The 18504-nt window shown below is 37.3% G+C and overlaps 1 protein-coding gene across 5 annotated transcripts in view; it reads right to left on the minus strand.

Moving 5' to 3' along the window:
- Window positions 1-18504, minus strand: part of TOX (thymocyte selection associated high mobility group box) — a 249230-nt gene that overhangs the window by 120930 nt on the left and 109796 nt on the right. For all 5 annotated transcript variants that reach the window (XM_072998960.2, XM_020811519.3, XM_072998958.2 and 2 more), the window contains exon 2: window positions 3610-3675. In XM_072998960.2, the coding sequence (XP_072855061.2) occupies window positions 3610-3675 (66 nt within the window). The remainder of the gene's footprint in view (window positions 1-3609; window positions 3676-18504) is intronic.

Here is an 18504-nt window from a genome sequence, read left to right on the forward strand (position 1 = left end):
CTGTAGTACAGCAGTTTAACCACTGTGCCACGGGGCTCAGTGGTATTTATTCTTATTCTTATTCTTATTCATTGTTCTTACTGATATTTATTCTTAGTTGGTATTTATTCTTATTGTCGTTGTTTTGACTTATGTACTGTCCCATAGTGCTAAAGCACTCTCTGGGTAGTTTACAATGTAATTACGTAAGGAATACTTTGCCCCCCAGCAAGCTGGGTGCTCATTTTACAAACCTTGGAAGGACAGAAGGTGGAGTCAACCTTTAGCCAGCTACTTGAAGCCCTTAAATCAAACTCAGGATGTGAAATGAGGCTTGGGGCTGTGTAGGCATCTTTCAGTCTTGAGAGACTATGGTAACATGCTCTGTATGGAGGACTTGGAACAGCATCTGGTGTAGCTGAGAAGGCCAATACGAGAGTGACAATCCCTTCCACACTGAAGACAAATACAGTTTGTCTCCTGTCCAGCTCCCTGATTTTGCTGCTTTCATGACTGCCTCTTGGGGCTGTACTAATGGTACATATGACAACCATTTAATTTTTTAAAAAAAAACTGGCTGTAATCCCATTCATGCAAGTTCTGCAATGAAAGGCTGATGACATCATCTACAGGCACAGGTTTTCAGAAATTAAATTTGCTCCTCCCATTTTAACATCCCCCCCCAAGTCCTGTATAATCCGTTTCATCATTGGGAGCTGTGGAATGAAATGAAATCATACAGTGGTGCCTCAACTTATGGTCATCCCTACTTATGACCAATTCGACTTACGAACAGCTCCGGTCGCAAAATTTTACTTCTACTTGTGACCGCAGCTTCCACTTACGAACAGAAAAAAGCAGGGGGGAAATGTGGGAAATTCAAATTGCTAACTGTAGGTGGCGAAAGAGGCTTTTTCTTTGTAGCTCTCTCGCCCCAGCAGTTAGAGAGTGTGTCATCTGAGAAGGCTGCCTGCTAAGGTATTGGGCTGCTTTATGCTTTTTAAAAACTGTTCTTGGTATTTTTGCAGCGTGGTTTTCGGCTGGGGGGGGTTATGTTTCTGTGCTGTGATGGGTCTTGGGGGGCTGTTTGTTTTTTTGGGGGGGGTTACCCCCCATTTCCAAAGGGGGGTGGTTACTTCTTGGAGTGTTTTTTCCCCATTTCAGATGGGTCTTGAAGGGTTTGTTTATTTTTTGGTCCCCCCCATTTCCGATGGGTCTTGGGGGGGTTGGTTGTTTTTGGGTTTTTTCCCATTTTCAATGGGTCTTGCATGCTTCCTATGCTTTTTGCTTTGTTCTCTTTGCATTTCTGATCTGCTCCCTTTGATTTCTGTGCATTTCCGACCTGGTCCCTTTGTTCTCTCTGCATTTCCGTTTATTTTCTGTGCTTTTGCAATGGGTCCTGCATGCTTCCCTTCCTTTTTCCTTTGCTTTCTGTGCATTTCTAACCTTGTCTCTTCATTCTCTGTGCATTTCCAATCTGCTCCATTTGTTTTCTGTGCTTTTGCAATGGGTCCTGCATGCTTACCTTGCTTTTTTCTATTCATTTCCGACTTTGTCCCTTTGTTCTCTGTGCATTTCCAATCTGTTCCATTTGTTTTCTGTGCTTTTGCAATGGGTCCTGCATGCTTCCCTTGCTTTTCTTTCCCCCCACCCCTTCAGCCGAAAGGGATTAATCGTGTTTCCAATGAGTCTTGCAGTGACTTTTTTGGAATTTTTTTCTTTGGCCAAAATGGTTTAATTGCATTTCAATGCATTCCTATGGCAATGGTGCTTCGACTTACAACCATTTCAAGTTATGACCATCATTCCGAAATGGATTATGGTCATAAATCATTTCCACTGGTAAAATTACCCCAGGAGCAGCAGTGTCTGCATTAAAGATTTCCTCTTCCCATTCCATGGCCCCCACAGGTTTCCAATGATGAAGGGGATTACTTGGGACCCTTCAGGGCATGCAGAAAGGAGAAGGAAATGTTTAATTTACAAAAAATTGCCCTAGCTGATGGAATCATCAGCCTTATGCCATAGAATTTATATGACAGGATTTCAGCCACTATATATTGGCGAGTGGAATAATTATTAAATCTCTGATTTAATTACCCAGCACAAAAAAAATAATTTATCTTGGGAAATGTGATTATACTGTGAAATAATACTTGTGGAATCATAGTATTTTGCAGCTGCCATGTATATAGAGTCTCACTTTAATCTCTAACTTCATTTTGTTTCTGTAATTATGGAACAGTCCTTAATGTGACTGGATCATATTGTTCCATATTTTAACAGCTTTTTTTTTAAAAAAAAAAGTCTTGCAAACATATTACTTCCTAATCTGCTGCTGAATTTATTTTAAGAAGGAAGTCAAGAACTTGTGGGGTTAAATAGACCTATAGTGAAATTAAACTGCAGTACTTCAGGCAAGCCCAACATCTCTGTAAATTCCATTGATTCAAATGTGCCTACTATAACTTTAACTTAACTTACACTTAGAATAGACCTCTTTGAATCAATAGATTTGACTCATCAAATCCCCACTGATCCAGAGTGCCTACTCTAGTACAATTTATTACACTAACAAAGATTATGGCAATTGGATAAGTTTATTAAGAAAGAGACTCAGAAATAATTCTTCTCTATGATGTGTTTGGCAAAAATATGTTGAGTCCCAGTCAACCTATCTCCTCACCCCTTCTCCCAAAAGAGATCATCATAGAGGTGGAAAGATATGAGAAAAGGCAATCAAAATAGTTGAGCATCTTCCATTCAGATTTGGAATTTGTATCTTCTATACCATAATGACAATGTAGTGTTGGCTGCTGACAAGTTTTAAAGGCCTGTTAAGCAAACTGAGGTATTCCCGTTACAATTAGCCATGGGAGGTATTTCAGAGGAGCTATGCTGGTGATTGCAGTTGCTAAGGGGCAACAGGGAGACGTAGCGTTTTTTTCCCCCTCACTTCCAGCAAGCGCATATCTCACAGTCCATAGTGTGAAACAAGACTTTGGACCACAGTAGAATTGAGGAAGCTCCAGATGTTGTTGGATGACATTTCCCATAATACCTCACCACAGTCTGTTCTGACAAAGGTTGATGAGACATGGAGTCCAATAATATCTAGGGAGACCAGAATAATCTTTGATCCAGTCAGTCAAGATTCTTCTTCTTATATTTAAATAATAAAATTATATGAAATAATAACATTAAGTCTTAGGACACCCACCCCTCATGTTGAAGAAGCCAATCCAAACAGGCCTAAATGTGATCCGTTAAAGCAATTTGTGGCACCCTTGGCTTATAATGATTAATTTGTCTGTAGTCAGATAAACAAATAGCATGCACCTGTAAAGCCTATTTCATCAAAGTAACAACAACTGCTTGGGAATGATCATGCTGGCAAAACAGCTGCTTGCATTCTGGAGAGCAAACAAGGTAGCATCTTCAACAACTGCCAATTCTGGTGTTTTATCAGTGCTATCTCATTAGCTGGAAACAAGGCTTAACTGCTTTGTTTATAAATTATGATTATTTCTGATTGCGGCAGTTACTGATAGTGCCACTCATTTGCAACACAACTCTTTGAATTTGTTTAATTACAATTCGAAACAAGGCAGAGAAGATTAATTAACCCACCTGGCTGGCTGGCACATACTCCTGGTTCGGCTCTGTCATACTCATATACATGTTTTCTCCGTCAAACTGCAAATAATCATAATAAAAAGAAATCCAATTATTTTTTTAAAAAAAAGAGCAACATTCAATGCTTCTAATATCAAGTGACAAACACTACCCATATATATTGATAGTGTTTGCTGTATATATACATGTTTGCCATGTGTGTGTGTGTGTGTTTATGTGTGTATACTTATATATACTTGTCATATACATACATAAAATTTCAGTTTGAAAGACATATAATTGCATACAAGCAGCTTCTTTCCTGATATTCCTGTTGTCATCCATATTGACCCTGGATGTCAATGATTAAGAGTAATTAGTATTTTAGTAACTGCAGTAAGACATGGTTTCTTTTCATCTGCAATCTGTTTTAAAACAAAATGCTTCAATTTGTGCACCATGTCTACATACTGCTATTGCTGTAATGAAGTAATAAATGAACTGAACTTTTTTCTTCTTTCACAAAAAAATGAGAAAATAATGAAAAAGTATGAATATACCACTTTACAGAGTCTAAGATTCAGTCCTGACAAAGAATGGTTTAAAAATAAAGTCTCATCATTATTTAAAAATAAAAATCTCAATGTCCATTTAGAAAATAAGGAAGGGGATCTGATGTTTGAGAAAGAAAAATATTAGCTGTATTAGTGAAACAAGGATAGACAAAACAACAGTTTGTGTGACAGATAGTAGAGAAGAATGATTCTATCAGAGATCTATATCTAGAAAACCTCCAAAAGGCTCACTGTAACCCATAATCAATTTGATGGCCCATTCTAACCATTTGGAGGCGCTGCTGTATGGTACCACTAGCCTTACAGTACTTACTTACTTACTTACTTACTTACTTACTTACTTACTTACTTACTTACTTACATTTCACCTTTCTCCTAAGGACCCAAGGCAGCTTACATCAAAGTTCAAAACAGTGAATTATTCAAATATTAAATGAATTAGTAACATTATATTAAATATCTTAGGTAAAACACTACTAAAAATATTTTAAAGCAGCAAGATGCAAACCGTCTGATTTTAAAACCTCTCTTAAATAATCTGCTGCTAAGGAAAAGCTTGCCTGAAGAGAAAGGTCTTTGCCCGCTTGCAGAAGGAGAGCAACAATGAGGCCAGCCTGGGTTCCTGAGAGGGAGTCTGAGAGTGAAGGCCCTCTTCTATGTTGCCAACAAGTGCACCTGTGAGGATAAATGCTCCCAGACGTTTGTGCTGTGGGGACTGCTGTTCTCCTTCCTCACTGTTAGCTTTCAGCACAATAAAGTACTCAGTATTTTAACATTTACTTGAAGCCACTGAGTGTTGTTGTTGTTGTTTTGAGGGGGGGTCAATCTCAACCCTATGGTGATGCTCTCTCTGTGTCTCTTTTTCTACTGATGCCAAAGAGGTGTGGAAGTCCTAAATCAGCATCTGGGTACAGTGGGGGGATAGGATGTGTATGATGAAGCAGAAGTTTGTTGATCAATATAAAGAGACCAATCTGGGTTTTGGATTACAGCTCGTTCTTGATGGGATTGTACTCCCTCCAGAGGATCAGGTTCACTGCATGGTGATATTCATATTCAGCCAGAATCTTGACTGGATCATGTCAGAAAAGTTACTAAAATGTTACCAGTTGTAGATAGCCTGTTAAATTCTCTTGCTATTATCTAATAACATACGTACTTAATGTAAAATAGCATAACCTAAGCAATTCTAAAGTCACAAATGGAGTCCATCATAAACATGGGCTTGTAAATTTTCCACAACCAGAACACAAGAGACTTCTGCTATTTCTCTCCCAGTCAGTGATCAGAGATAAAATGGTAGTTAAAGCATTAAACTGTGCTTTGCAAGCCAGGAAGCTGTTGCATAGAACTGAGCTGGATTTTGAAGAGCTAATAAAACTTGGGCGTGGAATCATTTTGTGCTTTATAAGAATAGGAAGCTAGACTTTATTTTGGAGCACACATGCACAGAATCATGCTGTGCTTTGTATGGTTGGTGACAATATGTCTATATTTGTAGTAACTTATATCTGCCCCCAGTCTCTTTGACTGCACCTGCTTATGAGCCCCATACCCTTAGACTTATCCACTGAAGATAGTGCAAGATCCTTCTCAAATTGGAACATTGCTAATAGGCCCAAAACACCCCACACTCATTCCTTGTTGTGTATAGAAATGCAATCAAAAGCTGATCCATTCCTGCTTTATGCCACCATAAATTTATTCAACAGATGTTATTACTTTAAAACAAAATAAAACAAAGGATTGGCATAGTGAGAATTAAGTTAGACTAAAACACTCTTTAACATGTTGATAAGGCAAATTGGTCAATCACAGCATTATTATTATCCAGAAAACAAAACATAGTGTACTAAAATGCTACACCACCATTGTACAAAACAATGTGATATATTTTCTAATTTTATGGCTATGGCACAGCCTCTGGATGCACAACTCCCACATACACACACTATCCATATCATGCAATTGGTTACACAACAGAGATGGACAACAGGATTACAGTTTGTTAATACAGGCCACCTGGGGTGAAAGGTTTAAGGAATATAACAAATATAACATCTCCCCTCATCTCTTTTTGATTTTAAAAGTTAGATTTCCCTTCTTTTTCGGTCTGAAATGAGAGATACCAGACCAGCAAACCTGGTTGCCCTGTCCCATCCAGTTCATCTGGATTCGTTTGGAACAAGATGGTGTTAAGAAGAACGGGAGGGGGCTCCAGTCCTTTTAAGAGCTGGTGTAAAAGAGGAAATTTCAGCTGGTGAGATCTGTCATGTAAATGATTCCTACTAAAATTCCCTCTTCCACATAACTACTACAAGTATTGATGGTTTAAGATGAGATCTGAAATCTTTCACTTGTCAAAGCTGTCTTTACTATTTGTTTTCACAATATAATTGTTACACCAACCCTAATTTTCATTCTGTAATCATTCTTCCAGAAAGAAAGCAAAGTACACCGAGTGGAGGTACATGCAAGGGAAGAAAAAACTTGTCCAACATTCTGTTTGGATTTATTGTATGACCAGAGGATTGTAGTATATCGCACCCATCCCTCAGCTGCAGCACTTGCTAGCTAGCTCTATCTATGATATTTTGCAGTACTGTGTGAGAAAAGACAGGACTCAAATTTAAACAAACAGCTGTTTCAGATTTTTGTTTTTCTTTTTCTCTTTTATAATTGCCCTATTCAGTTGTTATCCATCCATGTGGCACTCACACAGAGTTAGAGTAGCATGTTAGCTTCACCTCTTCCACCTCTTTCAGCATGGGCAGTCTGAAGAGAAAGAGGCTGATGTATTTGAACAGGTTATATATAAACAATGACTTGTACTCGGCAAACTCTTCTGTTATTCTCAAGTGTTAAGTGTCAGTTGGCACATCATCTGGAAAAATTAAGGTCTTGAAATAGGCCAGAACGAATAATCTTTCTCTGCATGAAGATGTGGATATATCCATAAAAGTTCTCAGTGAAATATACCAGTAAGTCTTTAAAGGTGCCACAACATTTTTTGGTTTTATTTTTTGCTTCTGTTTTTGGCTGGATATTTTTGCACAAACTAATACAGCTACCCCTTTGAAAACTCCTGGTGTTCAGAGACACTTTCTAAGAATTATTACAAAGATGCAGGTAGTTTGAAATTTTCTGAGGCCATTCCAAACTCATGCTTGGCATCACCTATGTGCACATTGTACAGAAGACATTTTTATGTAGCTGTGCTTTCTTCTCAATTTGCTCTTTCAGAGAAAATTTCTATGACAACAATCTCAGCTAGAAAAATTAAACTTGGCATCTGCAGTGAATTGGAAAGACAGAAAAATGTGCCGAGTCACTTTTTTACATGGTAGATGTATACTGTGGTTGTATTTGAAGCATACAAGATGTCACTATTCGCAAGTATGAATCACATCTGAAAAAGTATTTTCATCAAGCCAGTTTGGTCCTCAATATTAAAAGCCATTTAGGAATTGAAAAATTCATACTCTGGCATTACATGGTCTGTTGCACCTAGTATTAAAAATTCAGAAGAGTGGACTGGAAGGAATACGTTGCTACCCATAGTTGCTTAATCCATACTCAACGTGCCTTTCCAAATTTGTTTCTAAAATAACAAATATTTCAATACTAAAGATGATACTGAGTATAACTGTATTGTGTCTGGTATAAAATGGATTGTGTTTTGTAACAATACATATTTTTGCATAATAAATTTCTAATTTTTAAAAATTTCATTATTGTGTCACAGCACCATTAGGTCCAGGATGAGAATAACACACTGCGATTTACCCTATACTGAATAAATCATATTCCTCTGCGCTACTGTGTGTATTTGGTACTACTTGAATCATATGTGACCATAATGTAATGTTAGAATAATGACATTTTGAAATATTTAAATATGACTAGCCACCATTAAATTCCAAGACTCTTGGAGTCATAAAACCCATTTTCTTCGAAGTCTACTTCACTCTGTTTTGATTTACAATGAGCATAATTCTACATATATTTACCTTGATAGTGTTTGACTGAATAGACTCCAAGGTAGATGTGTATAGAACTGCAGACTCATTTATTTTTATTTATTTAAATCTTGACTTGACTCAGAGTGGTACCGACTTACCAGATGGGCGGGATACAAATCAAATAAATAAATAAAAAAAATAAATTTATTTATTTATTTATTTATTTATTCAAAAGCTCATCTAAGCTTTGCTGGCTTGTTGTATAAAACATATGCAAGGCTGGGCTTTCTGGTCTGCAATCCTACATCCAATTCTGTCTTGACATGCCTGGCATTTCACTGTTGGCTTCCTTAACCATAGTTAAAATTGCAAGAAAGCTAATGCAACTCTTTCTCTCTCTCCTTGGACATCATTCTCTCTCCCTAAACACGTGTGTCCTTAAATGAGTCCCATATTTGAAGGTGCTCAATTTACGATTCAATTTTACACTCAGATAGAAAGAAGGTATATCAAATTCATTGTTGCTTTGTGGACTGGGTAAATTAAAAGGACAGGTGAACACTGAAGCTTTTTTTGGAGAGGAGTATTAGTGGCTGTTGATGGTTAAGTGTTAGCGTTTAGCCTTGCTATGGAGGTGAAGTCCCAGAAGTTGCTAAGAGATACCAAGTGCAGATTCACGTTTCAGGCCTGCATTAAGGGAAGTGAAAGTCCTATCAATCATTTGTACCTTCAACTGAACTTCAACACCTATCAGTAGACCACTTAAATTTGCAATCTTGTGTCCAGTCACCTAGCAGTAAGCTCAAACAAACTAAATGGGACATATGACTGAGCAGACACAGAATTGCACTTTTAATTTGCTAGAATACAAGTCCTCAACTGTGGCTCACCATATGTTCTTTGACCAGAACTCCCAGAAATCCTGGCCAGCTCAGCTAGTGGTGAAGTCTTCTGGGAGTTTTAGTCTAAGAACATCTGGGGACCCAAGGTTGGAAACCACTGTACTAGAATTAAGCCATCAACTTGATTGATATCAATTTTAGAATTTGTAAAAGTGGGACTTCCAGCCTAACTAGTTTGTATTTTATGCTGATTTACTATGGTTTATGCAGGTTTATGGCACTATATCTCAGATGATACAAGTGGACTTGCAAGTGTCATGCTAATGCTAGCTGAAAGTTCTGAAAACTGTTGTTATTGAAAATTAACCTAGTATTTCATACGTGATAAATTACTTGTGACAAAGTTTCTTTTCGTATTAAATTGGTACTGCATGAGCAGTTGGGTGAAATCATCAAGACAAAGCCATTTTGTGCTGTGATTCCTAATATGTCTTGAAGCAAATTAAAGATTCCTACTTTTTTGTAAATCAAAGCAGTAATAAATACCTTTTATTTTACCGTAAACTCACAGTAGGATATTTGTCTACAATTTTATTGGTAGAAAACAGCAATTCTTTTTCTAATCAACTTATCAAACAGTGATTTTACCTACAATTCTGGCTGCAAACTATGAACACATACATGGATATAAGACCCACTGAATTACAATGAAATTCACTTCTGAATAAACTTGTACTACCAGTCTATGCACATCTACTCCATAATGCTGACATAATTTGCCTGGTCCATATTTCTGGCCAACTTAATCGATTCAGATTTGCCACACCTTTTAAGAGACTTGAAATGCATTTGAACATCTAAATTTGCCCTTTCGCCAATGTTACTTAGATAAAAGACAACTTAGTATAACTGAAACAATGGCTTCACTGGAGTGTGCGCTACAGCCACAGCTTCCAAACGGCACAGGATTTATATGTACACATTCTACAGTAGATTAATAACATCTTTGAAAACAACTAGTGAGAAAAGCATTACTTACAGCAAAAATTCCCATCTGATTTTAAAAGCAGTAGTTTTCAAGAAATACACTCTAGGCTGAGCAATGATGTTAATATTTATTGACCAATTTAATGTACCCAGTCACCTTTATGATTACAGAATGCTACGTCTCAGAGTCATGATAAAACAAATGTCAAGTTAAAATGTAAGGTATATGAAAGGCCCATATATATTAAAGCTCCAGGTAATATAGTACAATGCAGTAGAATTGAAAAAGAAAATCACTTGTAGGAACTGTCAAACTAGAAAACTATTTCTTCATTGTACAGAGAGTTGCAGAAAATAAAAATGTTAAATCAGTCCTGAGATAAATAAGAGATAAAGAATTAACAATGTTTTTCTTTTCTATTGCAACAGTTATTTTAGAACAATATTTTAGAATAATGATATATGATCCAGAGTGAAACCTTATACACAAAAAGTTCAAATTGCTGAATACAGTGGTGCCTCGCATAGCGAGGTTAATCCATTCCGGATTAACCTTCGCTATCTGAAAACATCGCTGTAGGGAACGGGGAAGCCCATTGGAACGGGGAAGCCCATTTTCAGCAAATGGGTAGAAAACTCACCGTTCAGCGATGTTTTCTGGGTCCGGCAGCCATTTTCACGCCCTGGGTAAGCGAGGGGAGGGCGCGAAAACGCTGCGCGTGGCCATTTTGGGGCTTCCGGTGGCCATTTTGGAGCCACCGAAAAGCTGATCTGCGGCATCGCAAAGCGAAGATTGGTAAGCGAAACGCTTACCAATCTTCGCTATGCGAGTTTCGCCCATTGGGGCCGAAGCGATGCCTCCACATTAGCGATCCTGAAAACGGGATCGCTATGCAGATTCGTCGTTATACGGTGCACTCGTTAAGCGAGGCACCATTGTATACTCATGCATACATGTGTACAGCTATACTCATCAACAATTATTATAGGAGCATAGCTGAGGCAGAGCTTTGTCGCGGTGCAGCCAGCAGCTGCCGGGAACAGCTCCTGGGAAAAACTGGAACCACCCGGTCTAGGGTCCCTCTAGAAAAGGGGGATCGAAGGAGAGACCAGGAGAGGTCTCTCTGAAGCAGTTGGTGAGCAACAGAAGGAAGAAGATTGGGCGGCAACCTGATATTTCTTCCCTCTGAAAATTCACCCGAGCACAGATCGGAGATGGGAGCCATCTTGGCAGAATAGCTGTGAGTAATTCCACCCCCAGCAAAAATTCTCCTCCCCCCGAGGAGAGGAGAACAAGAAATACGGCAGAAAATATACAAAAACAAAGTAAGTTGAAGCCTTTGATTTATGAATAACATCATTAAGAAGAAAAATAAATTAGAGTGAAAATACTTGGCTGAAAGAAGAGAAGGAGCAGTGAGTCTTGCTTGCCAGTCTGCGTCTTCAAAACAAAATTGATCTTAAACAGCAGGCTGGCTCAAGGTCGAAGAGAGGCAGTGAGATGGAAAAATCGTATCTTTCTGGAAAAAATTCCAGAGAAAATACCACTGTACAGACTTTAAGAGACTGAAATGTTATGAATGCTGTTTAGTCTGGATCTTTCTCCCTAGACTGCATGGGACTCTGATATCAGAATCTTGCTTCTGAAGAAGGAGGAATAAGCTGTTGGAAGTAAGAAAACAGACTGTGAATCATCAGTGAGACAAACACAACTGAATAGACTGAGGAGCTAGGAAAACCAGGACTGGAGTACAGTGGACCCTTGACTTACAGACGGCTTGACTTACAGACTTTTTGAGTTACAGACTTCTCTGGCCGCAAAATTTAGGTTTGACTTGCAGACTGAGATTTGACTTACAGACCAGAAAAAAACCAAAATGGAACAAAAACGGCCTGTTACGGGATTAATCGGTTTTCAATGCACTGTAGGTCAATGGAGACTTGACTTACAGACTTTTTGACTTGAGAACTGCCTTCCAATACGGATTAAGTTCTCAAGTCAAGACCCCACTGTATGACGGATTATAAGGATATCTATTGGAGAGACTGACTTCCTGTTTTTGCTGTTTAGGCTGGACTTTTTCTTGGCTGGACTGTGTGGGACTCTGATAATACTGCCACGGTTGTAATTTAAATTGTTGGGCTAAAAGTTGATCTATATACTATAATAACTGGGTAAGGAGGGGAGGAAGTATCAAGGGGAAGTTTATGATGGTGGGTTTGGTTGTTGATAAAATAGTGGAAATTAAAGAGTATTATTTATACAGACCATACTCATTGGAAAGATGGAAATGACCTCCGAAAAATTTAAATATCAACTATTGGGGACTTTGTCAGATAAAGAATGTCAGGTTACCATGCAAATGATAATAATAACAAGATTTCAGCAGGTAAATGAGCGTCTCAGCCAGATGGAAGATTTGATGAAAGAGAAATCATTAGATGTTAAACAACAGTTAAATGAAACTGTATTAACTCCAGAAGTGTTTTTATTGAGTGCAATGCCAGGTAACATAGATGGGATTAAGAGTTATCCAGTGAGCTATTTAGCTACAGCAGTCAGAAAATGTGATGTTAAAAATCGGATTACTGTCCTGGATTCATCCTTCTTTTCCAAAAACTGGCAGAAAACAGAGCCAAGGAAACAAGAGAAGCTTACTGAGAAAATATGGGAAGTAACAGAAATGGATACTTTTCAGGCGTGCTGAATGTATGTCCAAGACAGAAGGAAATTGAAAGAGGGGATGTAATTTACAATTGGTCTTGGTTTCCTGATAGTGTTGGAGTAACTTAGATTTAAACTAAAACATAAATGTAAATTGATAGCTAGAGGGTAATCAAACAGTTAACAAAAAGTAGAAATTTGATTTTCTATTGAAAAATGAATAGATTGGATGCTTATATACTTAATATGAATAGATTGGATGCTTGTATATTCTGTGTTCTCCTATCCTTAAAACCCTTTTCCCATCCCTTCCACTTCCTTTTACCTTTTGTATTCCCTACCCTATTACTAGTAGTTTAAAAGTACAATATTAAAAACTAAGCAATTATTATAGGAGCACAGCTGTGGCCCCTATCCTGAGGGTTAGATTAATGAGTCACATTCAGCTATTATAACCAGAAATCACTAGAAGTGGACGGAATAGGTGTTACAGCTTATAGTTAGAAAACGGCTCAAGGGTGGGATTGTTTTGAAACTTGGTGGAGTGGCAAAAGTAGGTTTCATGATGCAGCTGTCAGATAAAAAGAAGAAGAAACTGCTTATTTGGTTGCAAGCTAAAATTGGTCAAGTAACTCCAGCACTAGGATACATTTTTGTCCAAAGCTTACCCAGATGTTTTATTGGAGTTGGAGTTTGTCAGCAGCGGGTTGAAGTTGAGCTGCATATTAAGTCAAATTAGGTCAATGGAATGGTACTACAGACAAACATGTTCTGTTTTGGGGGGCTAACAGCAGCATAGGATATTTGTATGTTTTTAAATGAACTATATCAAACTATGTGGCTGGTGATATGGTTTGTTCCGGCACATGCGCAGTAGGGAGTCTGTGGTGCCCCGCAACAAGGGTCCCGGGGGGCAATTTTGTAACTCAGTCTGCTAAGAGTGTAGCACCAATAATGTCAAACAATTTGATAACTATACAGGTCTTTCTCTTGAAATGGCATGCGATTTATTTTTAATCACGATGCTATTAAACATCTAGGGGAAGAGCCAGCCTATTTATTTATTTATTAAACTTGTATGTCGCCCATCTAGACAATGTCTACTCCGGGCGGCTCACAACAAATAGAGTAAAACAATTAAAATGTAACAACAATTTTACAACAACAAACAATCATTCAAGATTGGGAATAAAAAGATAAATTTAGTGGTGCCTCCGGGCACCACTTAATCTATCTTTTTATCCTCCATGTTGAATGCAAGCTCCACAGTCCCAGGAGCCCCCCCCCCCAAAAAAAAGGGAATGGTAAACTGCTTCTGTGTATTCCCAAACTAGAAAACCCTGAAAAGTGTCACCGTAAGTCAGACTTGACTTGACAGTACTGTATGCAATTACTTAATTAAATGATTACTCATGGTACTTCTTTGTTTCAAATTATGTTTCTTAATTTCAATTTTAAATTTGCCTAATCAGGGACTTGTACACATAATTTTCCAAATTACAATCAAATTCCATCAAAACAAAACAAAGCCCTTTTCTCTTTACTGTGATGGCCTTTCCATGTTTACTCAAGTTCCAAAATACTGTGAGGCAGGAGCTTTTAGAGGCCTTGCCCATACAGTTATATTACTTATACAGTAGGCTCTTGAATTTAAGGATTATCAGATCAATTAAAATTAAGCATTTGTTCCTGTATACTACCATAGTTAAGATGGAAATTTCTGGAAGGTTATTATAGGAAACTATGCAGTTTTGTGTGAATTCCACTAAACTGTACAGAGCAAGAAGGATGAATAAGGATGGCAGCCAGATTATCATCTGGCAGCAGGCCTAATTAAGAAGATTGAAATAGCCTTATGAAACAGCAGTTATGAAGACTTTCAACTGCTTTAAAAGGAGTGTTACACTACAGCAGTCAGAATTAAGGAGTTTATGAAAAGGACACAGAGAATTTGAATATTAGTGGAAGTGACAGGGGTTCAGAAGGAAAGAGAGACAGGATGAACACAGTCCTTCCTATGATGAAGGGATCAGTATCCATGTGAAAAACACAAGTTAAATGGATTGCAGGAAGAAAGCCTAGTTACCATTACAATTTTCAAAAAGCAAGTTTACTTTTCTTGTTTTTCAAAAGTAACAAGTTATTTTTAAAACTGACATCTAGATGTTATCAATTACATACCAAAGTAACCTAAGCTTAGGTATTTGACATCTAGATTTTATCAATTACATGCTTAAGTAATATAAGACAGAATTTAAAAAAATAAGATTAATAAGAATATGGCATAATGATATGAATCCACTTTTCTGTTACTCAGTACATTGCCCAGGACGATCAGCAAATGTTTCCTGGAACAATGTCTTTGTATTCAGAAGAAACATCAAAAAGCAACATAGTATAAAAAGCTATCTTATGTATAGAGGACTGGCATTAAGCACATTTTGAAAGCACCAAAATTTATAACAGTTGTATAACTACTACGGGTTCCCTTGGCTTTGTGATTTTGTTCAACAATCTATTTGCATCTGGCAAATAAAAAGTTTATTTGTCAAATAGGGAAAATATTTGCCATATTTGATTTACATTTGTCAGCTGACAACCAATGGACACACAGAGGTTGCCTAATACTAATTAAACATAAATCAAAGAAGCAATTAGATGTTAATCCTTTTTTTAAAAAAATGATTACCAATATAATTACCAATTCAATCAAAAGCACATCACAAACTGCCACCAAAAAAAAGCACCCGACAGGCACATCCCCATCATGTTCACAATGATCTTAACTTTCTTTACCCAAGGTTGCCAAAAAGGTGCTGAGGAAATGAAGAAATTTGTTTTCTGACCTGCCATTCGCTTTCCTGAATTTCATTCTTAAAGTAGTACTCTTCTTCTAAAATCTTCAAAGTTTGAAGTTAGCATAAAGTTTCTGCAAAAAGTAACATTACTTGTATTTTCCCCTATGTCAAATATCATATGAATGCTTCAAAAGTATATAACACATTTTTGAATTGCATCTTCTAATTACAGAAACAAAATGTAAAATATCTTATAAAAATGGAGTCCTACAAAATATGGGATCTTGTCAGGAGGATAAGTTGGTACATACTCAATACACCAATGTATTAATTATACTTTACTAGTAAAGTATGATGTTGGTTATGTTGACTAAAAATGCCAGATCTCCCCCAAAAAAGTCTAACTTTCAGATACAGTGGTGCCTTGACTTACGAATGCCCTGACATACGAAAGTTTTGAGTTACAAACAGCTCCGGATGCTAAATATTGCTTTGAGTTACAAACCGTGCCTTGACTTATGAACGGAAAAAAAAAACATGCCTGCCCTTCTTTTGACCTAAGTTTATCTTAGGTCAAAAGAAGAAAAAATAAAAAATATTCTCCCCCTAGTGGTACAGTATGGATTAACCGGCTTTGCATTAGTTCCTATGGGAACTAATGCTTTGATCTAAGAACTGTGCCTTGACATAAGGACAAAAAACAGCCAGAATGGATTCATTGATTTTCAGTGCATTCCTATAGGAAATGCTGCTTTGACTTAAGAACGTTTTGACTTACAGCCACTGTTCCAATACGGATTAAGTTTTTAAGTCAAGGCACCACTGTAAAACATTTAGTTTCATCTTCGGCTCAAACTGCAGTGTAGGGCTGTGATCAGTTACATCCAACCAACCATGTTATTTATACCAAAGGAAGGTTAGATATATAATATACAAAATGCCAGATTATTACAAAGTACTGCATTATAAAATTGAAAAGAATAAATAATAAAGCATAATAACTTGCTGATTTACTTGCATTTTAATGGTTGGAATCTGGTAGTAAATTTTAACTAATGTAGACCTATTACATTAGAAAGGATTTGGTGAGTCAGTTCCTCTGTAATTTACATTGATTCAATGGGACTACTCTAGTTGTGATTTACTGGATTTCAGCCATTATGTAGAATTTTCTTTGTTGCTACCATTTTTTTCAGGTATATAATCTGTAAAACAATAATCCAGAAAAAGCTTTCAACTGCTATCATTTAAAACAACAGAAACAAAAACAACAGGCAGCTACAAAATGAACAATTTCTAAATTCTTAATGACAGCAAAGGGTGACGTTTACAAGTCAGAAATGATAGAATATGGATAAACAAAAGACAGATTATGGAAGTAAATCATCTACTGGTTAGGCTAAAGGGGGAAAATTGATCTTGTTATAGAATCCATTATATCTAAAAAGAGAACAACTCTGTAAATGATACGTCATTATAAAGCTGAAATAGTCGTCTTCTAACCTGGCAATACTATTTATGATTTTGAACAATTGTATGACATTTCTAAGTAGAGGTAAAGAAAAGAGGCACTGTTTCTGACAATGCCTTCAATGATCCCAGCTTTCATATTAAAGGAGAAATGCCTTTGTATAAAACTGAAAATAAAAACAGAACTGCATTACGATTTTCAGAAAAAGTCCAACTACTGTATCTAAGTAAGATATGCAAGCATTACATTATGCAAGCATTACATCCCGGATACAGAGACACACAACCTGTTCTCATTGCTGTATCCCCTTGTACATCTTTAAACTGGAAAACCCTTTAAAGTGTGATTCAGCAATTACAGAGCACTGTAGGCAGGAAGGCTAAAATTTCTGATGTTTCCAGAAAAGTCAAATTAGATTTAGTCCAGTTGAATTTAGACGTTAGTTCCCTTGATGCATTTATCTACACAAAAGATTCCCCAACAGCATAAGGAGAAACAGGTTCACACCATAGGCCTTTGTCTTCAGCACAGTGTACTTCCCTGGTTTCATTTTTCCTACTATTCATATACTGTATAGCAATTGATCAGCAGACAGCAGGAACTGGACAAGAGAGACAGTGCCACAGTCTGATGTTGCAGAACAGCAGAAGACGAAATTGTGCAAAGAATACACAATACTGTACATCTTGAAGGACTGGGTGTCAACTCTACATCTGCACCAGAATGCCAGTACCATTGATGCTTCCTCACAGTAGGAACACTAACATACAGATTGGTAGCAGGCTTCAGACACAGGTACTTTCCAGCCTCTTATGACCTGAGATGATGACCACTTTTGCTATACCACTAAGCTTCTCAGTCCCAGTTGCCTTTTACTCTGTGCCTGTTGTGCGGCAGGAGACAGGATTGTGTGACTGCCTTTTTTCTAACTTGCCATATTCTGCCTTGCTCAGATTGAGTTACAGTTTTTAGAATAAAAAGGCATACTGAAATTATTTAAAATGCAAAACTTCTACCCCAATCTGTAAATAATTTTAGAGGAGATTTCAAAATTCTCCCCAGTTTTATTTAGATATTTATTTGCTGGGTTTGAGAGCTTCTGAATTTCTCAATGTCACTTTTGAACCATCGGTAGCATTCTACCGATCTGTCATACATCCTTGTTTATTTAAACATCTGATCTCATGCATACTGCTGGACATGCACAGTTTCCCATGGTTTATGTCTTTTTCTCTTACAAATTATGCATATACCCTGACAAGAAACATATAAGAAAAATGAATCCTAATTCAATGTCAGAGTGTTTCTACCAGTTCCATTATTTCACAAAAAAAGGATATCCTGCCAGGGCAGATGGACTGTGGCTTTGAGACTGCTTCTCTGCAGTCTTTTGTCATTGGTACCAATGCACAAAAAAGCACCTTAGATCAAACCAATATCATATTCAACCAAATGGTATGAGCAATACTGAATAACTGGGGGACAGAACATCTGAAAAGACCAGCTGTTCCACTATGAGCTGCACACAGTTCACAATGTTCTTCAGATGTCCTTTTGCAAGTCCCAAAACCATGAGAAGTTTGGTTCATAACAAAACAAGGCAAAACTTG

The sequence above is a fragment of the Pogona vitticeps genome, chromosome 4 (genome assembly GCF_051106095.1).
Source record: "Pogona vitticeps strain Pit_001003342236 chromosome 4, PviZW2.1, whole genome shotgun sequence".
In the NCBI taxonomy this organism is placed as follows: Eukaryota; Metazoa; Chordata; class Lepidosauria; order Squamata; family Agamidae; genus Pogona; species Pogona vitticeps.